The 23,748-nt window shown below is 37.8% G+C and overlaps 1 protein-coding gene across 3 annotated transcripts in view; it reads right to left on the bottom strand.

Annotated features, from left to right (window-relative positions):
- Window positions 1-23,748, bottom strand: part of MYCBP2 (MYC binding protein 2, E3 ubiquitin protein ligase) — a 269,075-nt gene that overhangs the window by 223,120 nt on the left and 22,207 nt on the right. For all 3 annotated transcript variants that reach the window (XM_018056490.1, XM_018056491.1, XM_013968297.2), the window contains exons 2-3: window positions 10,996-11,071; window positions 847-1,062 (exon numbers count right to left, since the gene is read on the bottom strand). In XM_018056490.1, coding sequence (XP_017911979.1) covers window positions 847-1,062; window positions 10,996-11,071 — 292 coding nt within the window. The remainder of the gene's footprint in view (window positions 1-846; window positions 1,063-10,995; window positions 11,072-23,748) is intronic.

Below are 23,748 nucleotides of genomic sequence, written 5' to 3'. Positions count from 1 at the left end.
TTAGAAAAGAGCAATATGTATAAATAATTTATGATAAAGGTACTATTTTAAAATATGTCTATATTTTCATCCATTCTTTGTTAGAAATATTCACTACACATACGATACAGAAAAAAAATATATATATATACATAAAATAACATTACAATCTTAAAACAAACTCAATGCTTAAATACAACAGAATACCTTAAGAACAGTTTGTTCCACTACAATACATGTTGCTATGATACCAACTGGATTATATGCCTCTGGTAAACATGGGAGTGATATCAGAACAATGCAGTTTGATTTATATGTATTTTTCCCCTAGTCAAAGGGAGCCAGGATAGCAAGAGTACACTTAAAACTCTCAGCTCAGCTCTTCTAGCTCTGTGTCAAGAAAAATAAAAATGTATACCTGTACCCAGAGGGAGGGCTGGGCCCCTAGCCTTCCGTGGCTCTTGGCTTTGGCAATCTACACCTCCTCCTGTGCCCACCTTAACAGCAGCCCACTGGCTCACACCTCTACCTCCAACCTCAATGGCTTAGTGCTTGCAAGCCACCATTGCCCCTCTCTTGCTTCTGTACATTTTTAATAGCCCCTGAACGAACTCCAAGCCACCAAGCTCCCTGCCTGGGCTTTCCAAGTACTCCCCAATGAGGTACCAATTATTGACTTTGTTAGCTCTCCAACTGAAAAGTTGCCTAAGGTTTTCCTGATCTAGTCTAAACCTATTTTTACCCACACGTCCTGTTATTTTCAGTGTGCAATTTTATTAAAAGCAAGGTGTTTTAGCAATGCAGATATATGTATTATAGCCCAAACTCCTGTAGGTCATTCATCTAAGTGGAACCTAAGTGCCTTACCTTTGGAAGCTTGATAGGGGGCTCTTTGGATTCCTCCTCTTCATCACTATCTGATTCTCCGCTCTGCACAGAGTTCTTAGAAGCCGCTGCCAACGATGTTTCCTTTTTCTGCCATTCCAGAACGCAATGGCGTACATTGCAATAAATATTAAATGCAGAAGGATTGCTATGTAGTTTGATATCTGGTATGATTACCGTGTTCTCCAAGTTCTCCGACTGAAATACAGGACACAATATTTCAATTTCATACTCCTTTCCATCATCATCACTACTCATTTTTTAAATCAAAAATTAAACATTAGGCTAGATGACGTGCAAAAGTCACACAGGGGACAAAGATAATCTAAATCTATTGACTCAATTTATAGCACTTGTTACTATACTTCACTACTTTCTAAGTAACAAAGCAATAACCCATCTGGCAAGGGCTAGAAAGGAGCCAGTAAAGAACTTATCAGGATTACCCTTTTACCCCACAAGAGGAAAAGAGCCCACAATGCTTAACTACCCAAGTTTCAAAGAATACTCCACTTGTTGCTCTTCTAGGGGGTACCATATATACTGCAGAGTCTCAATGACCCACTACATATGTTGAATTATATTTTGATTTCTTTCAAAAGTAGATATAGGGCCTTAAACAGATATTAGAACTTAAAAAAAAAAAACACACCTTAGTTTTAGTTGATACTAATTTCATTCTCATTCACATAATGGTGATGCTGAGAAAACTACGGATTCTGGGCACATGCTTCCTGAAAGCTCTCTCTCTCTTAGCTACAAGGTTGGTGCAAAAGTAATTTTGATTTTGCATTGTTGAACTTTGTCATACTTGCTGTTTATTTTATGTATTTTAGACTATGGAAACAATGTTACACAAAAAGCAAATTCAAGCGATATTCTTATTTGAGTTCCAAATGGGTCATAAAGCAGCAGAGACAACTTGCAACATCAACATCGCATTTGGCCCAGAAGCTGCCAATGAACGTCCTGCAGCACAGTGGCGGGTCAACAAGTTTTGCAAAGGAGACTAGAGCCTTGAAGATGAGAAGCCCAGTGCCTGGTCATCAGTAGTTGACCATGACCAACTGAGAGGATTACAGAAGCTGATCCTCTTGCAACTAACTACATGAGAAGTTGCCCAAGAGCTCAATATTGACTATTCTATGGTCCATTCTGCATTTGAAACAAATTGGAAAGGTGAAAAAGCTCAATAAGTGGGAGCCTCGTGAGCTGACCGCAAATCAAAAAAATCGTCATTTTGAAGTGTCATCTTCTCTTATTCTACACAACATGAACCATAAAAATGCACTGAAGAGCAGATTTTATACAACAGTCAGCTCAGTGCCTGGACCAAGAAGCAGCCCCAAAATACTTCCCAAAGCCAAACCTACACAGAAAAATTCATGGTCATTGTCTGGTGGTCTGCTACCCATCTGATTCACTACAGCTTTCTGAATCCCGGCAAAGCCATTACATCTAAGAAATATGCCTAGCAAATTGATGAGATGCACCGAAAACTGCGATGCCTACAGCCAGCAACGATCAACAGAAAGAGGCTGATTCTTTGTGACAACACCTGACTGGACATCACACAACCAATGCTTCAAAAGTTGAACAAACTGGGCTATGAAGTTTTGCCTCATCTGTCATATTTATCTGACCTTTCACCAACTGACTACCACTTTTTCAAGCATCTCAACAATTTTTTGCAGGGAAAATGCTTCCATAACCAGCAGTACACAGAAAATGCTTTCCAAGAGTTCACCGAATCCCAAACACAGATTTTTATGCTATAGGAATATACAAACTTGTTTCTCATTGGCAAAAATGTGTTGATTGTAATAGTTTCTACTTAGATTAATAAAGATGTCTTTGAACCTAGTTATGATTTAAAATTCAGGATCCAAAACTGAAATTACTTTTGCACCAATCTAATATCTGTTTTAATAAGTACTGTAAATCACAATCACATGCTTGGTAATTCAATTGTTATAACTAAATATCCCAGGTCTATTTTGGCCCAGCATTTTATTTATCAGACTCCAACCACATTTTTGAGATCAATATTTACATTATAAATATACAGAACTAGCTTAAGACAGTATACAAAAGTAAATCCGAACAATTAGAGTATGGCTAGGAAGTACCCACAAAAAATAAGATGAGACAGTTTGAGTACCAGGAAAATTTGAGTCTCAAAATTCTACTTTTCTTCAATAAGTATTATAATTAGGAAAAAATTGAGTATTCCTTGTTAAATAAAAGAGTACTAAAGTTAACTGATACATAACATGTGACTATGTCTTTCACAGATACTAAAAATAAATGAATATTAGCAATTCAAATCCAACAATATACTCTTAAAAGGATAATATATCACATTCAACTCAAAAACAAGGATGTGCAACACTGGAAAAGTAATCCAAAATCTACACTGACAAAAAAATTAGAGGAAAAAAAACACACACTATAAATAAACATGGAAAACATACTTGACAAAAATCAAATACCCATTCATGACAAAAAGCCTAAGTATATTAAGAACAGAAGAGAATTTCAAAACTCAAGTTGAAGGTACCTACGAAACACCCACAGCTAACATAATAAAAGACTGAATGCCTTCATCCTAAGGCCGTAAGCAAGGCCAAGATACCTACTCTCGGCAATTACACACAACATTGTGCTAGATCTGCTATCCTCTGCCATTAGTCAAAAAACAAGAAATAAAAGGTATAGTTATAAAGAAAATTATCTCCCAGAAATCAAATGCTTTTATTTGTAAGAGACATAGAAAAGAATCTTAAGTGTGCAGAAAAGAAAAAAAGTCATTTGTAATAATGTGTAGATTTAGCAAAGTCTTAAATATATAAAAATGAGTAATATATCTATATCCTGGGAGTAAACAGTTAAAATATGTAAAAAAAAAATAGTATCAGGAAAGTTAAAGACTGGGAGAAAATATTTTGCAAACCACATATCTGACAAATGACTGTGCTGTGCTTACTCACTCAGTCATATCTGACCATGACCCCACCAGGCTCCTCTGTCCATGAGGATTCTCCAGGCAAGAATACTGGAGTGGGTTGCCATGCCCTCGGTCCAGGGAATCTTCCCAACCCAGGAAACAAAGTCAGGTCTCCTGCCCTGCAGGCAGATTCTTTACTGTCTGAGCCACCAGGGAAGCCCAAATGACTAGCATTCAGCATATATAAAGAATTCTCAAAATTCAACGAGTAAAAACCAAACAAGCAAGCAACCCAATTAGAAAATGGGCAAAATACATGAACAGACATGTCATGGAAGAAGATATACAGAAGGCAAAGAAGCACAAGAAAAGAAGTTCAGTATTATGAGCCATTAGGGAAATACAAATTAAAAAAATAAAATGAGAGATAGTACACACCTCTCAGAAAGGCTGGAATAAAAAATAGTGACATTAACACAAACAGGTGAAGAGGTGGAAAAACTAGATTGCTCATGCATTGCTGATAGTATAAAATGACACAGAGACTAGCAAAAAAGTACAGTTTTTTAGAAAAGTAAACATGTACTTACAGTATAATCCAGCAATTGCACTCTTAGGCATTTATACCAGAGAAATGAAAACTTATGTTCATACAAACACCAGCACATGAATGTTCATAGAAGCTTTATTCAAATAAAACTGGAAACAACTCAGATGTCCTTTAATGAGTGAAGGGTTAAATAAAATGCGGTATATCCATGCCATGGAACACTTACTCAGCAATAAAAAGGTGCAAACTATTACTGATATATGCCAACAACTTGGATGAATCTCAAGAAAATTATGCTGAGTGGAAAAAAAGCCAATTCCAAAGGTTACATACTGCATGAATCCATTTATATAACATTTCTGAAATGACAAATTATAGAGATGGAGAACAGACTTGTGGTTTGCAGAGGCTAGGGAGAGGGTGAAATTTGGAAATGTATTTGTTTACATAAAAGTAGCACAATGGATCCTTACAATTGAACTGTTCTACATCTTCACTGCAATGGTCACAAAGACCCACACATGATAAAACTGCATTAAACTACATACACACCAACAAATGAGTGCATATAAAACTGGTGAAACCTAAATAAGATCCATAGGTTGTATCAATATTGATTTCCTGGTAGTGATATTTATACTACTACAGTTATGCAACACCTTACCAATGGGAGAAAATGGGCAAAGGGTACACAGGATCTCTCTGTATTATTTCCTAACAATTGCAGTCATATCATAATCATCTCAATTAAAAAAAAAAAATTTGTAAATAACAGCATTTACAATAACATCAAAAATACATAATAATTAAAGTATGCAAAAGTCCTGTCCACTGAAAACCAAAATAACATCACTGAGAGAAATTAAAAACTTAAGTAAACGGTAAGAGAAACTGTTTATCAGTGAGAAGATTCTGTATCATTAAAATGGCAATTTTAATGCCCCCAAACCTACAGATTCAATGCAATTCCAGTAAGAATTATAGAGGCTTTTTAAGAATGGAAATTGACAAGCTGATTTAAAATTTACACGGAAATATAAAGAACCTAAATTAACTAAAGCAATTTTTTTTAAAAAGACCACAGTTAAAACATCTGATCTATTTCAAAACTACTGTATTGAAGACATATGGTATTAGTATAAATATAGATCAATTAAACAAAATAAATTCCAGAAATAAATAGGCTTACACAAATATAGTCATCTGATTTTTTACAAAGATGCCAGGATAATTCAAAGGAAAAAAGATTCTTTTTAAGAAATGATGCTGGATCAACTGAATACCACCATGTGAAAAAATGAACATCAACTTTTATCTCACACTATATACAAAAATTAACTTGAAATGGATCATAGACCTACATGCAACGGTTAAAACTATACAATCTCTAGAAGAAAATCTATAGACAAAAACCTAGGACACAAAACGTATGAATCATAAAAGAAAAATCAATTCTTTAGATGTATAACACTTTTGCTCTTATAAAGCACTCTACAAAAACAAAAAAGCAAACCACAGGAGAAATTATTTGCAACACAGTTGACAAAGGACTCTGATCTAAAATATATAAAGTACCCTGAGAATTCAATAAGAAGACAATTATTAAAAGGGAAGGCAAGAGTTGAACAGACATTTCACAATAAAAAGACGTAACTGGTGAAAGGCTTATCATATGATGATGATGACAACATTCATACATCATTAGTCATGAGAGAAAAGCAAGGTAAAACACCAGTGAGATACCCTATATCAGAATGACTAAAATTCTGTGTAACTCTTACAGGGTGAAAGACAGTGGTATCTTTTCAGGAGCAGTTGTTTTTACTAGCGGATAAACTTTGACCATAATTGTTTCATAGGAAATCATTTTAACTGCTTTAAAATCATTCATTTTCAGCTATGATTCTAAGAATAAAATTAATATATATAAAAATGACTAAAATTTTAAAGACTAACAAGATCATGTGTTTGCAAATATATAAAGTAATTAAACTTCTCACACACTATTGGTGGAAGAGTAAAATGGAATAGTCACTTTGGAAAACAGTTTTCAGTTTCTCAAAAAGCTAAACACCCACCTATTAAGTCACCTGCGAGGAAGTGTTAACACTGAGTTAACACTGTTTATTCTCTGTATTTCTCCAAGGGAATCATCACTGTCCCATGGCCAAAGCTTGGGAATGGAGTCTTTAGAGAGCTTTCTTTATGTTAGGTATTGATGATTCTGTTACATACTCCTACAACAATGGACCTTACCCACTAGCTGGTCCAACCGCTTTGCAGAAATATCATGACTGACAATGTGAACCCAAGTTTCACCTGCTGCAGCTGGTTGCCTATCAGGATATACCTATGTGACCAGATCCCCATAAAAGTCTCAGATCCTGAGACTCAAATGAGCTTCCCTGGACAGAAACATTCCACACATACTCCTGTGTTTCACTGCCAGAGAGATATGTGCTCAACAAGGCAAGACCAGGAGGCCTATGTCGTTAGTCCCTAACCACCAATACATTTATCTTTCCCTCTGCTTACGCTGTACTCCTTGTGGTAATAAATCTTAGCCATTACTGTAAACTGCTTTTGAGTCTTATGAGTCCTCTCAAAATCAAAGAAATCATCACCTTAATCATCCCAAACCTAGGTATTTACCCTCCCCCCAAAAACAAAAAAGTGTACCCACACACAGACTAGTACACAAATGTTCATAGTGGTTTTATTTGCAACGGTTGGAAACTGGAAACAACACCAAAATGCCCATCAACAAGTGAGTGAATTAACAAATCAGGATATATACAAACAATGGGATACCAATCAGGAAAAGGAAAAAAAAAAAAAAGGAAAAACTATTAATATATACAAAAACATCAACAGAACTCAAAATCATTATGCTGAGGGAAAGAAGCCAGATACAAGAGTATACCCAGTATGATCACAGTTACATGAAATTCTAAAAAATGAAAACTAATCTATAATGACAGAAAGCATATCTGCAGTTGCATAGATTTAAGGCTGTAACCGGGGGCGGGGGCGGAGGGGTGGGGGTGGGTGGAATGCAGCAGACAATAAGGAAAGCCTTAGGGATGATGGAAAGTTTCTAAACCATGATTGTGTTTTTCAACACTCCCAGTTTCAGGTTCTGCCATTAAAGAACCTGATCTAAGATAAATACATTTGATAGCAGGAATTTGAGGATGTTTCCTGTGTCATGGATTTGACTTCTCTTATAAGAAAGTGAAGTCATTAGCTGGAGAGCAGAACTTATCACAAGTTTGAGGCGAATGGCAAAGGACTGAAAAAGACACAGGAAAAATGGAAGAACTATTTGACCAGAAAAAATAAGAAAATAATCTGGCTATGGAAGGTTTATTTGATGCTGGCAATCATGAAAGGGTACTGCTGTCCATATACTCTCTTTCGTTTAACTCCCTTTGGCAGGAGGTGCTCACCTGCAGGGAAAGAAGGCTGCATTTGGACGGCTGAGTTTTTTTTTGGGGGGGAGGGGGCCTGTGCTGGGTCTTTGCTGCTGTGAGGGCTTTTCTCTAGTTGTGGAGAGTGGGGCCTACTCCAGCTGTGGTGCACAGGCTTCTCACTGTGGCAGTTTCCCCTACTGCAGAGCAGGCTCTAGGCACGCGGGTTCAGCAGCTGTGGCACATGGGCTCAGTAGAGCACAGGCTCAGTGGTTAGGGCACATGGGCTTAGCTGCTCTGCAGCAAGTGAGACCTTTCTGGACCAGGGCTCAAACCCATGTCTCCTGCACTGGCAGGCAGATTCTTTATCACTGAGCACGAGAGACACTCCAGCACTGAGTTTTGTCAGATAAATCCAACAAATGCACAAATGAGGAAAACGAAGATGTGGTAGTCAGAATAATGGCCTCCAAAAACATCTCCCCCCCAATCCCCAGATCCTGTGAGTACATTACCTTATATGGTAAAAGAGAGCCTGCAGATGTGGTTAAGAATTCTGAGATGGGGGTAGTTATCATGGATTATTGAGGGAGGTTCAATGTAATCCCAAGTGAAAGTCACTCAGTTGTGTCCAACTCTCTGCAACCCCATGGACTGTATAGGGGTTCTCCAGGCCAGAATACTGGAGTGGGTAGCCTTTCCCTTCTCCAGGGTATCTTCCCAACCCAAGGACTGAACCCAGGTCTCCCACACTGCAGGCGCATTCTTTACCAGCTGAGCCACCAGGGAAGCCCGTGCAATCCCAACGGTTTATATAAATGGGAGAGGGTGGCAAGACAGTTGAAAAATAAATATCACCACAGGAAAGGTTCAGAGTAGTGTAGCATGAGAAGACTCAACCAACAATTACTGGCTGTGAAGATGGAAGGACACAGAGCCCGAGGAATGCAGGCTCTAGAAGCTGGAAAAGGCAAGGCAAGGAATTCTCTCCTAAAGCCTCCAGAAAGAGTACAGTCTTGCCAACACTTTGATGGTAGCCTAGTGAGACCACCCACCTGAGACTTCAGACTTCCAGAACTGTAAGATAATTTGTGCTGTTTTAAGCCAAATATAAAATAAAAGGTTTGTTATAGCAGCTATAAAGAACTAATACAGTAGATTAAGCAAGAGTTTTTCTAAAAATACTGTGGAATCTATACCAGATACGGAGAGTAATGAAGACGATGGCTAATGGAGAAATAGAGGGGCCAATGAGAGCAATAAAGAAGATGAATTAGTATAGCTGAATAGCACTTAAAAAGTAATTTTTATAAAAAGAGGTGGATGAAAAAATAGTCCAGAAATAGTAACAGAGGACAGAGACTACCACCACCACTTTATACACTCACCATGAACAGGAAACGCTTCCTACTCATCTTTGCATCCCAAATACCCAGCACAAGGTCTGCACAGAGTCAGTAATTAAAGTCTAAGGAGTAACTGAATGAAGCTTTTTTTAACGTCATTCTTATCACAAGCTGCTCCTAGAAAGTAGATAGAAAACCTAAAGGCCAACAGAAGAAAGGTAAATTATTAAGGGAACAAAGCTAGTCAGAGACAGAACTGAAACAGAAGAAAGACTCTGACTTTTTATCTTCCTAGATATCACATGCCACCACTTTTAGGAAAATCAACAAATGAAACCTTAAAAAGGACTCTAAAAGACTTTCAATATTCCCATATTCAGACTCTGCACATAGCACCAAAAAGTAGAAAAGAGGTAGAGACTGTAAACCTGAATGACTGTGTATAAATATTTGTTACAGGTTTCCATGCATCAAGATAGTAAGAATACTCTCCACTTACTTCCCTCTTCTGTCCCCAAAACAGATGTAGTAAGATGTGACACAGTGAACATATATTATTTATCTGCCCACGCAGTAACATTTTCCTCAGGGCAACCACATTCCACATAGGCTGTTCATCAGGGTGCTCACCCACCATCCATTACAAAAGTAACTCAGAATCTAACCAATCAAAGCACCCCATTTTCAAGATCAAAGTGAATAAAGCAGGTCAATTAAAAACCCCATCCGAGATTTTCTGCCACAATTAGTGGAAGAAACTGCCTTTTGCCTAAAGAAAATAAAGTTGGAGCTGCCAGCAGCCTTAGTCCTCAGCCACAGGCAATAAATCCACGCTCAGAGGAAAAGAGAAGCAAGAAGATTCGATGATATTATTATAATCCCTGGGTCCAGAGGATCAATTTCATCCCCCATGCTTTTATTTTTGATTTGCTACTTCAAAGTAGATTTCTTTCAGCTAGAGAAGCAAGAACACTCATTAAAAAGGTCAGGAAACAACTGTCTATAGAACGTAAATATGCTATACAACCCAAGCTAAGTAACTTTCTATAACCAAAAGTAGAGCTCCTCAGAAATCATCACAGTTAGGATTTCTCTCTTCTGCCTGTCCATTAGAAAAGAGACTCTTTTATAGAAAGTGAAATGTTTAAGAAAAAAACGAGGTGGATTTTATAGAGAAGATGTCTGCATTAAGTAGGAAAATGGATCCTTGATCTCTTAAGGTACCACCAAGTTCAAATATTCTCTATTACCTTTTCTTCTGTACAGCCACCAACAGTCAAAAGAAGTTCAGAACAATATACACGCACCAATACACTCTCTAACTCACAATGTATGCATAGATATATGACAAACTTGAAACCAAATCCCAACTCACAAGCCAATTTCAGTCAGTTTCTAGTACATGTAGTCAGAATGAAAAAGAGAAGAGAAACAGATATCCTCCCCCAATGGACTGATCAAAGATAACAGGAATAAATAATAAATAATTTTCAGATTCCAAATAATAATTTGCAGGTCACCGATCAAAAATGCCCAAAAGATAAAACTAAACAGTGTGATCAAATGATAAGGGGCTTTAAATATTACTTTAGTGCACAGAAATGATTATACACATATCTTATTATTTTTATTGAAATAGTTGATGTACAACATTATATAAGTTTCAGGTGAACAACAGTGATTCAGAATTTTTAAATGTTATATTCCATTTACAGTTATAAAATATTGGCTGTATTCCCTGTGGTGTATTATATATCCTTATAGCTTATCTATTTTATACACAGTAGTTTGTACCTCTTACCTTTCTAGCTTTTGTATTTTTATTCAAATTACTGTATGAAAAAGTCCTTATTCCTTTTAAATTACTAACAGTTTTACCTTGCTTCTTGTCTTCACTTTTGATTTGCTCTTCTGTTTTCTTTTCAACTTCTTCTTATTTAAAATTTTCTTATTCCTAAAATTAAAAAAAAAATGGAATAAAAGAATGATGGAAGTTCGTATTTAGAATATATAAAGCTATTAAAAACAGGTACTCCCCAAATTACAAAACAATATATACTTTAGGTGTACATACAAGATACTAACACACAACAGAGCTATTGACAAGACAGCACAATACTGGACAGCTAAGAAATACACATTGTATTTTAAAGTGTGAATTCTGAAAATACTTTTCTAAAATTAAAAAATGTAATAAGGTATCAAATGAAATTGTTAACACTTTATTCCACAGCAGGGATGCTAATAAATATTAGTTATGTTTCCTTCTCAGAAAAATCTGCTCTTTGTTAATAGTGAGGACTACAATGCAATAAAGCTCAGGAGTTCATTTTTACTAAATTACTCTAAGGAAACCCCAACTCATACACTCCTCATATGCAGCAGCCAGTTTTTCATTACCTCACAACCCTAAGATCAAATTATCCTTTAAGCAATAGAAAGTCCCTTAATGACTTTGAGGGGGAATAAAATCTTTAATGTGGCAAAGAATAAGAATTACAGGGGGAGAAATAAGAATCAAGGAACATGTTTTATTTTCATCTCATTTAATATTTTTCGTGTCTACCATGTCAAAGTGCACACTGCCAGGTACTAAAGACCAGATGAAAAAGACAGTTCTCATCCTCAAGGAACTCTGAGACTTGAGTGAAAATCATAGTTGAATGATCCAACAGAAGGATGCTACTGCTATAACAAAGACAAAAGATGAAGAGGAGGAGGAGATGAGGAGGAGACCCTAGATACTACAGAGGTCCGTCCTTAACACTCGGTAACCAACGCAGTGGAAGCTATGACCAAAACAAAAACTGCAAGGCTAGGTCACTTGGAGGTAGGAATGGCATTCACAAAACAGGGAAATCAAGGGGAAGAATTAGTTTGCAAAAAGAAAAAATAAGTTTGCTTTTGAAACGTTTGAATTCAAGATACTAAGATGTCAACAAAATACACATGAACAAGCATATGAAAACTTCACGCTTCAGCTTCATACTTTAACCACAAAATCTTATTACATATAAATAGTTCTTAAATCTATCTACATCAGCTCTTTGCATTTGCATCAGGAATTTATGCAAATCTGTATCTCATATAGGAATTCAATCAACTTAAAAAAACAAACAAACAACAAAAAAAATGAATAGGCAATTCTCCCACTACAAACTCTATCAATATGTTCTCAGTTCTCTTCCATAAAGACCAAAAGCACTGACCTGATTTAAAAGATTCTCTACCAAGAGCTGACTCACCTCATTTTGTATCCTTTTCCAACTTGTTCATCACATTCCAGCCACAAGGACTATTCTTTCAGCTGTTTGAATCTGCTAGGCTCCTTAGGGCTCTCATGAAGTCTTTCTGGAATTTTATCCCACCTCTCTTGCTAACTAACTCCTGTTCATCTCTGAGGCCCCAGTGTAAGTGACACTTACTCAGAAATGTCCCAGACTGGGCTAGTTTCCCTAACACGGATTTTCATTTCATCTTACACGTGTGTCTCATCACGTAACCTACAACTGCAATTATGCTTAGAGTTGTCTCTTTAGCACTGCTGCTGCTGCTAAGTCGCTTCAGTCGTGTCCAACTCTGTGCGATCCCACAGACGGCAGCCCACCAGGCTCCCCCATCCCTGGGATTCTCCAGGCAAGAATACTGGAGTGGGTTGCCATTTCCTTCTCCAATGCATGAAAGTGGAAAGTGAAAGGGAAGCCGCTCAGTCGTATCCAACTCTTAGCGACCCCATGGACTGCAGCCCACCAGGCTCCTCCATCCATGGGATTTTCCACGCAAGAGCACTGGAGTGGGGCACCATTGCCTTCTCCAATGCATGAAAGTGAAAAGTGAAAGTGAAGCCGCTCAGTCGTGTCCAACTCTTAGCTACCCCATGGACTGCAGCCCACCAGGCGCATCCGTCCGCGGGATCTTCCAGGCGAGAGCACTGGAGTGGGGCACCATTGCCTTCTCCATACTTTAGTGCTGCACTTGCACCAAGAAGCTTCAAGAGTTCAGAAGCCACATCGTTCTTGCTCTCTGCTTCAACCTCTTTGCTCAGAAAAGTGTCTCAGATAAAGCACTCAAACTACTTTGAGGGAAAGTGGGAGGAAGGAGAGAGGCCAGGGAGAAAAGAATTTCAGAGCTACAGCTACCAGCCTTAGAGTAAAATAAGGGGAGGGTCAAGGATGGATTCATCGATATGCCAATACATTTAAAGGATATCTAGCCAGAAACATCCTTTAAGGAATTATCCGTGGGATTATTTTCCTCAGATTTTCATGCAAAGGAAGTAATGGAAATCATGTATGCACATGGGATTTCCCCACCACAGTATGCTACAAAAGACAAGAGAAAGAGAGTAACAATATCAAGCGCTACACATGGATAGATATACCTGCTCACACAATCTACTCGGCTATGAGCAAAAAACATCTATTTCAACACTTTCCCTCTTAGCACCTGCATCAGTCTCTGACACATCATAGATGTTCAAGAAATACCAGATGAATAAACAGGGTGATGAAAAGTAATGAGTATTTTTCATGTATGGTTTAGAAAATCAACTTTCCTTTATACTCAAGTTTATGTAAGTGAAACCAGTTATTTGATCAAAAGAAATAAGTAAATACTAAAAGGTTAACCCCTTCTATACAGTTTAGAAAAGCATCAAGGTTCATTCAAAAACCAATCATCAGAGAAACAGAATAAATATATATACGTGTGTGTGTGTGTGTGTGTGCGTGTGTAAGTCGCTCAGTCGTGTCCAACTCTTTGCGACCCCACGGACTGCAGCCTACCAGGCTCCTCCAACTATGGGATTTCCCAGGCAAGAGTACTGAAGTGGTTTGCCATTTCCTTCTACAGAGGATCTTCCCCACCCAGGGATCGAACCTGGGTCTCCCAGGTAGGCAGACGTTTTACCATCTGAGCCACCAGGAAGTCACTATATATATATATATCTCTCCAAATTAAAATGGACTTCCTGAAGCCTACTTATCATGGACTTAAATTTTTCAAAGCATACACCAACACTTTTGTCTGTTTTGTATAATGGACTTTCTTAAAATTCAAATGACTTTGAATGTATTCCTAAAATATTTTTATGCATTTGGCATCTAATTAGTTATAACAATTTTAATGAATCTGGACCCACCAATTTTGAATATACACATCATCTGACGCTTTCCCCAAGTCCCCACAAATTGGTGTTTTTTGTTGATGTGGCTTGTTTTAGAAGTAGATTATTGTCCAAAAAACCTAGTAAAAAGCCAAAAATTATAGGCAGTAAATCTGTGTTCAACTTAGAAAATAAAAGTGCCATTTACTAGTAATACAACATCCTACTATATGACTGCATTTCAGAACTAAGCTTAAACTTTTCATGGTATCTAAGGATGGATAGACAAAAGAAAAACTCTAGAAAAAAGCCTTACACATTAACATTTCACCATGGAATTTTTGATGATTTAGGACTTTAAATCTTAAATCAATAGGAGCTTAATGAAGAATGTCTGGAATTGGTACTGTAAGATTTTTAGTCTTCTTACAAAAAGAACCTCATACCCATGAGATTTGGAAGAATTATGGGTGGTAATGAAAGGCAAAGGTTATTAACATGCTTTAAATATTTATTTTAAAATATTTACTTTAAAGATTCCAAAGAAAAAATTCTCTTAATAGCTACCAGTTCAGTAAAACTAAATACTTCTGCAACAAGAACAAATAAATCTTGCAAGTTGTTCCACGTTACATATCATTAGTTTCTATATCCATTTAACACTAAGTCTATTTTCTAACAAAACAAAAATCAGCCATAATTTTATTTATAACTTCCTCTAAATCTGTTTCTCTCTTTGCAAAATAAAAGGTTGAAGGAGATTATCTCTGAAGTTCTTTCTAACTCTAAAATCCTAGTATTTAAATAAGTCAAAATTCAAAGAACATATGGAATAAGAGGGTTTCAATCATTTGTTCGATTTCCCTTAGAAATGAGAAATGAAAAATTCCCGAGTCTATGGTCTGAAACATGAATAAGCACATTTTTTTTGTAAAGGGCCAGACAGCAAATATTTTATGTTTTGTGGGCCATAAGATCTCTGTTACAACTGCTCATCCTCCACTAACATGAGCAGTCACAGGCAACACAGGGACAGATCAGGGCGGTCATGGTGCTGGTGGTAAAGAACCTGCCTGCCAACACAGGAGACACCGGAGACACAGGTTCCATCCCTGGGTCAGGAAGATCCCCTGGAGGAGAAGATGGCAACCCAGTCCAGTATTCTGGCCTGGGAAATCCCATGGACAGAGGAGCCTGGTGGGCTACAGTTCATGGGGTCACAAAGAGTGACCTGACTTAGCGACTGAGCATTACAATCTGACTGTGATTTCTGAATACTGAAATTTGAATTTCATACAATTTTCATGGGTCACAAGACATGTTTCCCCTTTGACTGACTGACTGATGTGTATCTGTTCATTTTAAAAATGTAAAAACCAGTCTTAGTTCACAAGGCGTACAGAAAAGGAACTGAGCTGCATTTGGTCTGTGGCCCATAGTTTGTTGACCCTGGCCTAGTGTGTATTTTGATAAACAGGCTCATATCAGGAGAAAAAATATAACTATTAGTATGCAACACAGATAAAACTATTCGAAACATCACTATGTTTATACAAATAAGCACTCTGAAAATTATCTGCCTTTTCTTTCTGCAAAGATAAACTCATGACTTTCACTTCTATTTTACTAAAGAAAGACACTAAAGGAGCAAGTCATCGCTTTTCCTTCAAAAACTGGACTAATACAAGAAAGGTCTGGAAGCTACAGGGGAACCAGATGAATCCAGATATGGACAAGCACTTCCCAGAAGAGCTGAGATCACTGGCATCTTCCTGCATGAGGGCATCTGCAGACTGGGTATAAGTGAGGACTGAGTTCACTAAAGGAAACCAAAACTATGGTGCTTAGATGTCTGCCTGGGCTGGGATGACAGACTGGAATCGAGAAAAGCTCCAAATACGTAACCAGGACATCTGAGAGTACATCTGCTTAGTGATGGGGCACTCAAGAAAGAAATGAGGGGGCTGAGCCAAAAGGGTAGGGTCAATATCCCACCGCTACCTAGTTTCAGAAGACAGACTCTCAGCAGCTGGAGGAATCTACTCAATCTCTGATTTGGACTGAGGTAGCCAATACCTCACCCCATCTGTTTTACACAATAAAAAACAAACCTTATCATCTGAAATAAATGCACTGTTCTTTTACACAAAATGTTAGATATAAAATAAACATATTAAGAGACATCCAAGGAAGCAAAATAATGTGACAGTCAAGAGAAAAACAGACAGTCAGGTAGACTCAAGATAACCCAGACACTGGGAAGCAAGGACTTGACCTAGACGCAAAGATGAACAAAATGGATGAAATGATGTAATTTTCAACATTTAAAGAAAAAGCCAAGTGGATTTCCTGGAACAGAAAAATCAATACCCGAAATTAAGAACTTGTCAGAAGATTCTAAGAGCAGAACAGAGCAGAAGAAAAGAGAATTCACTGACTTGCACACAAGCCAAGAAAAAATATCATCCAAACTCAAGCACAGAGAAAAGACTGTGATAAACCAAAGAGTATGAAACATGTGAGATGGAGCCAAACTGTCTCATATTCATGTATCTGCAATCTCAGACAAAGAGACAAAATAAAGAATGGAGCAAAAGCAATATGTGAGGAAATAATTGATGATGCTCTTACAAAAGTAAGGAAAGAAATCAACCTAGAGACTCAAGAAATTCGGGGAATTCTAAGGAGAAAACACAAAAAGAAAAACACACCTAGACATACCAAATGCTTGGCACAGTCAAACCGATGAGATAAAGGATATAGAGAAAATGTTAACAGTAGCCAGAGAGGGGAGGAAAAAAAAATTTGAAGACTGACAGCTTCCATTTTTTGTGTGCTGAAAAGTGCTGGGGGGTGGGGGGAGGATGGGAGGGTTAGCAACCTAGAATTATATATCTATCGAATATATCCTTTAAAAATGAACACAAAAATAGGGCTTATCTCTAGCGGTCCAGGGGTTAAGAATCCACTTTGCAATGCAGGGCACACAGGTCTGATCCCTTGTCCTGGAAAATCCCACATGCCATGAAGCAACTAAATCTGAGTGCCACAAATACTAACCAAGGCTCTAGAGCCCCAAGAGCCGCACTTACTGAACCCCTGTATGGCCCTACTGAAGCCCATGTGCCCTGGAGCCTGTGCGCCACAACAAGAGAAGCTCCCGCACAGCAACTAGAGAATAGCCCCTGTTTGCTGCATTTAGAGAAAAGACAGCAATGAAGACCCAGCACAGCCAATAAATAAATATTTTTTATAATGAAGAAAAAATAAGAGATGATTTTACATCCACAGAAGCTGACATAATTTCCCATCAATACACCAATACTCTTAAGAAGTATGAAAGAAAAGACTTCCTTTAAAAATTGCAACATCAAAATTTTAAATAAAAGGACGCAGTCTAAAAGTAAAAGGATTGCAGAAGATATATCCTGCACACACCCACTGGCCTCTCCAAAAAAGCTGGTGTGGCTATATACTTGATGAAGTAATTTTTAAGGCTAGAAGTGCTATCAGAGATGAGCAGAACATTTCGCAATGCTGAAAGGGTCCATTCAGTAGGAGGACACAAAAATCCTAAATGTGAATGTGTATAACAGCAACAGCATAGCTTCAACATATAGAAAGCAAAACTGAGAGAAGGTAAAAGAAGAAAAGACAAATCCACAGTCACAAGATCAGAATTTACCGTCTCTATGTAACTGACAGAACAAGTAGAGGACAAAACAGTATGCAAGCAGGAAGATGTAAAAACATGACTAATCAACCTGACCTAATTAGCAGACGTAGAAAATCACATCCAACAACTGCAGAATGCGTATTCTTTTTTAAGGCCGATAGCCTATTTTCCAAAACAGATGATATGCTGGGCCACAGACCAAGCCTCAACAAATTTTTAAGAGCAATGGTCACAAAAAAATTAAACTGTAAACCAACAACAGAAAACTATGAAATTCTCAAATATTTGGAAATCTAAAAAAACAGATAACCTACGGATCAAAGAGCTATAATGGAGACCTTACAATGGAAATTAGAAAATATCTTCAATGGGATAAAAATTAAACATGACATATCAAAACTTGGGGAATGTCACTAAAGCAGGACTTAGAGGAAACACAGTTTTTTGCATACAAATGCATTCGATGAAAAAAGAGACTCTGAAAGTATAGGCTTACAACTTAAGAAACTAGAAAGAAGAGAGCCAACTTAGCGTAAAGAATGTAGAAGGAGAGAAATTAAAATAAGAGCAGATATCAGTGAAACAGAAAGAGGAAATCAAAGAGTCAAAACTGGTTCTCTGAATAGATGAATAAATCTAATAAACTTCTAGCAAGATTGGTCAGGAAAAAATAAAACCACAAATTATCCGCAAGACAAATGAATAAGGAAGGGGACATTACTACGCACAGTGCCCCTAAATTTCACAACTTAGGTAAAAGGACAAAATAACTTCTCAACGCTACCCAAGGGAAAAACACAGTGTCTGAGTGGTCTTATGTCTGTTAAAGAAACTGAATCCCTAGTCAAAACTTTCCCACAAAGAAAACTACACTCAAATGGCTTCAACAGTGAATTCCTCCAAACACTTACAGAATTCGCTGGTACAGTCTTGCAAATATCAGTCTCAGACTAATTCTTTCAGAGAATATAAAACGAAAAAAACATTTCCCAGCTCATCTTATGAGGCTAGCATAATTCTGATACCAAAGTCTGAAAAAGACACTTTGAAATAAGAAAATATCAGCCCAGTGTCTCCCACGAACATAAAAGCAAAAATACTACATAGCGAAAGAGTGGAAACAACCCAAATGTTCATCAGCTGATAAACAGACTCAACAGAATGCGGCACGTGCCTGTAACAGAATACTATTCAGCCATAAAAAAGAATGCAGTAGGAACATGCTACAGTCTGGGCAGACCTTGAAAACATTATGCTAAATGGAAAGAAGCAAGGGCCACAAAGATTACAAGTGGTAGGATCCCATTTAGATGAATGTCCAGATCCACAGCAACAGGAAGTTGATCACTCAGGTTGCCAGGGGCTGCGGGAAAGGTGACAGGGAATGACAACAAAAGGACACAGTTATTTGAGGGGTGAAGGAAAATGTTCCCGTTGCACAACTTTGTGAATATACTAAAAATAACTGAATTAAATACCTCAAAAAGTTCAATTTTATGGCATGTAAACTACATATCTCAATATAAAAATATGAGGAAAAAACGCCACTGACCTAAAGACAATTTCAGTGTCCATCAACATATAAAAAGGATAATAAATAAAATGCCAAATTTATTATTTTTTAAGTTTCTCCTTATGATGAATAAGGGAAATAAGGGAGAAATATGATCATTTCAACAGAAGCATTATTTTATAAAACTCAACAACTATTTGTGATGAAATGCTTCAGTAAACTAGGAAAAGAAGAGATGTTATTAATCTGATTATCAACAAAAACCCTACAGCTAACATTACACTTAACTATACTCAATAATGAAAACTTAAATACTTCCACAAAGTACAGGGGAAAAAAAATAAGAATTTACACTATTACCACTTCTACTTAATACTGTATTGGAAGTCAGTAAGTCAAGCAAAAGAAATAAAAAGTCACAATGGTTGAAAAGCAAAGAGCAAAGCATTATTATTTGTAAAGAACATAACCATATTTATAGAAAATGTAAAATAATCCCACAAATAAAGAATTAATCAATGAACTATCAAGGTCAGTAAATATAAGACCAATTTTTAAAAATCAACTAATTTATAAAACACCATGTGTAAATTGAAGCTTCTCTATAGAAGCCAGACTTATTTCTCATGTGTAATTAATGTAATGATATTCTCATTGTGTTCATGCATCACTGAATAAATTAGGGCAGGACAGTAGTCTGATTACTAAGTAGAAAACTTTTATTTACTTAACTTAGGCTGATAATTAGTAATAAGAACAGAGATTTTAATAGTTCAATTGGTCTAGGAGAGAAATGCAAAGAGATTTCCTATACAGCTTCAGTCTCTTGATTTTTATCCGCAAGTCTTTAGATCGGGATAGGAGTCTTTAGGTTGGGGGTCTTTAGGTTGGAGGTAGGGCTTCCCAGGTGGCATGCCTGCCAATGCAGAAGATGTAAAAGACGCAGGTTTAATCCCTGGGTCTGGAAGATCGCCTGCAGGAGGGCATGGCAACCCACTCCAGTATTCTTGCCTGGAGAACCTCATGGACAGAAGAGCCTGGTGGGCTACAGCCCATAGGGTCACAGAGAGCTGGACACGTCTGAAGCGACTTAGCATGCAGGGATGGGAGGGGAAGGGTGGGGAGGGGTAAGGCTAGGCAGTGAGCAGAACAGCATAAGAAAAGGAGAGACTGGGAGGAGAGAGTGAGGGGAAGAAAAGATTGAAAAATTATGACTTTATTAGACCATGCTTCATGAAAACTTATAATCTAGGCAAATGGAACCCAGGTGGGCAAGCAAAACTTGAGCCATGAACCAACTCCAAAACTTTCTGAAGACAATTCATTCATCCTAGGACTAAGAGAGCCACAGAAGGGTCATGAGTTAGCAGTGAGGCAACCAGGCACAAAGATACAAGGTACTATTAGTGAGAATTAGCAAAAAAAGACAATAGAAAGACAAACTTCAGAAGAAATTTTGAGACACATCTATGCTTACCAAGCTTAAATTAAAAACTAGCTTAAAAATATCTGCAGGGTATGGAAAACATAGCACATTTGAAAATAATCAAATTCAACCTCCAGACATGAGAAAACAACGCAACTAAAGAAGTGAGCTGACAGCATATTAGACATGATAAAGACACAATTTGAAGAGATCAGAAAAAACTACTACAGTTCAGATAGAAAGATAAAAAGGGGTGAAAATATGTCCCTGAGACCTCTTCCAAAACTGAAATCTCCTCTTTCAAGTCCGTTCATCCCAAGAGAAAGCACTTGCCACAGGGACACCCTTCCTCCCATGCACTGGACCTCATCTCACACACCCTCTTTGGGATTTTGCTCAACCACTTACACCTTTTCTTTGTTCATTCTTTAATCTCTCACTTCTATGGCTTCTAACCTATTTGCCTCCTCCAATCTAAAAATTAAAAAAAGTTTCAAATGGTTCTCTACCCACCTTCTCTCTTCATCACTAAACTTCTTGATAACAACTGTCTCACAGTCTCCTGAGATTAAGCTCCTACAACTGTATGAGGCTTCCCAACATCACAAACTTACTTGTTGCCAATGCATTTCTCATCTTCAGTCTTCATCCTTTATATTCTTCTACATGAGTACTGTCAAACAGTCTGCTTCTTTAAATACTCCCCTACCCTCAGCTTCTTGAAGAGCCTCTATTTTAGTGTTCTATCTTCCCTTGATGATAGTCGTTTCTCCTTCGGTATTAGCTCCTTTCTCTTCCTTTTCCTGTCCCTTAATTCTTTAGCATATATATTACTTCTCATGAGTTATCCGTTCTAATCTATATGTATTTCTGTACTGGTAACTCACATTGTTTTCAATAAGCTATAACGACATTAATAATAGCTACTGAGAGGTCACACACAGCATCAGAATGGTGGTCTAGAGCCAGTAACTTTCTCTGACAATACAGGTACATCACCAGGAAAACCTACCACCTTTCACCTTGATGTGGTGGGCCACTTCAAAATCCCATCACTACCTATTTAGCTTGGAGCACCTAATCTAACTCTTTACTTGTTAATTGCTAAAAGGCATGCCATTTGGAATGTATTGATACTACTCCCTTTACTTTACTTTCACCCACCTTAAAATAACCTCTATGAGGTCCATTAATATCTTCATTTTCTCTTTTTTGTTCATCATTTTTGCCATTCTCCCTTAGTCTACCAGGTTATCAATAACCTCAGATATGCAGATGACACCACCCTTATGGCAGAAAGTGAAGAGGAGCTAAAGAGCCTCTTGACGAAAGTGAAAGAAGAGAGCGAAAAGTTGGCTTAAAGTTCAACATTCAGAAAACGAAGATCATGGCATCCGGTCTCATCTCTTCATGGCAAACAGATGTGGAAACAGTGGCTGACTTTATTTTTCTGGGCTCCAAAATCACTGCAGATGGTGATTGCAGCCACGAAATTAAAAGACGCTTGCTCCTTGGAAGGAAAGTTATGACCAACCTAGACAGCATATTCAAAAGCAGAGACATTACTTTGTCAACAAAGGTCCATCTAGTCAAGGTTATGGTTTTTCCAGTGGTCATGTATGGATGTGAGAGTTGGACTGTGAAGAAAGCTGAGCGCCGAAGAATCGATGCTTTTGAACTGTGGTGTTGGAGAAGACTCTTGAGAGTCCCTTGGACTGCAAGGAGATCCAACCAGTCCATCCTAAAGGAGATCAGTTCTGGGTGTTCACTAGCAGGACTGATGCTGAAGCTGAAACTCCAATACTTTGGCCACCTGATGCAAACAGCTGACTCATTTGAAGAGACCCTGATGCTGGGAAAGATTGAGGGCAAGAGGACAAGGGGACGACAGAGGATGAGATGGTTGAATGGCATCATCGACTCAATGAACATAGGTTGGGATGGACTCCAGGAGTTGATGATGGACAGGGGGGCCTGGCGTGCTGCAGTTCATGGGGTCACAAAGAGTCAGACACGACTGAGCGAATGAACTGAACTACCAGGTTAAGAGGACAGAATTTAGAGACATATGGCATAGGTTCAAATGCAAGCTCTATCATCTATTAGCTCTGTGATCTTGGGAAAGTCAACTAAGTTCTCTGGGTCTCACTTGTCTCATCTGTAAAATAGGATGAAAATAGTACTTATTAGATTATAAAGCACTTAGAGTTATGCTTAATATTTATTAAGTGCCAACAAATTTTATTTCTTTTTGTTAACCATGCTAAAGTGTCTACCTTGGTTTGGGTTTCTCCAAAAGCAGACATGATTCAAGGATTCAAGTGCAAGTAGTTGTTTGAGAGGTGATCAGGGGAAAACACTGACAGGGAAAATCAGAAGTAAAATAGGGAAGGGAAGGCAATCAAGAAAAAGTGCATTATTAAGCCAGTTACCTTGATGGGCACTACAGTGTGACCTTACTGGAGAATTCAAGTAGATGGCACAGAACACGGCTCAGGTTAGATGTGAAAATGACGTATCTACCCACCACATCCGTATCCATCACTGACTGAAAGTCTTTCTGATGGTGTTAACTCCCTGGCGTTTCTGGCTTACCCCCCACACAGGCCAAGTATGTCTCTATTGCCAGTAAGAAAGTTCTCAGGGAGAAATTCATACATGTAGTAGACAGGATAGAGATGAAAGCCAAAGAGATATGACTAGGACACTAAGAACATCTGCAACAGTGTCTGTTATCCAAAAGACAGATTAATTCTTTGTCTTCTTCCTCAAGTTACCATCTTCTTTCTTTCCCTTTAAACACTCATTGCTAAATGCTGCACTTCCTTCTCCACCTAACCTCAGTCACTTTCCCACTTTTCTCAGCCTTCTGGATAAAAGGAGGTGAATGGGTGTTAGGTCATTATGATCTC

This window comes from Capra hircus, chromosome 12 (genome assembly GCF_001704415.2).
Source record: "Capra hircus breed San Clemente chromosome 12, ASM170441v1, whole genome shotgun sequence".
NCBI lineage: Eukaryota > Metazoa > Chordata > Mammalia > Artiodactyla > Bovidae > Capra > Capra hircus.
Note: the sequence above shows the minus strand (reverse complement) of the source record. Positions and strands in the feature narration are given on the sequence as shown.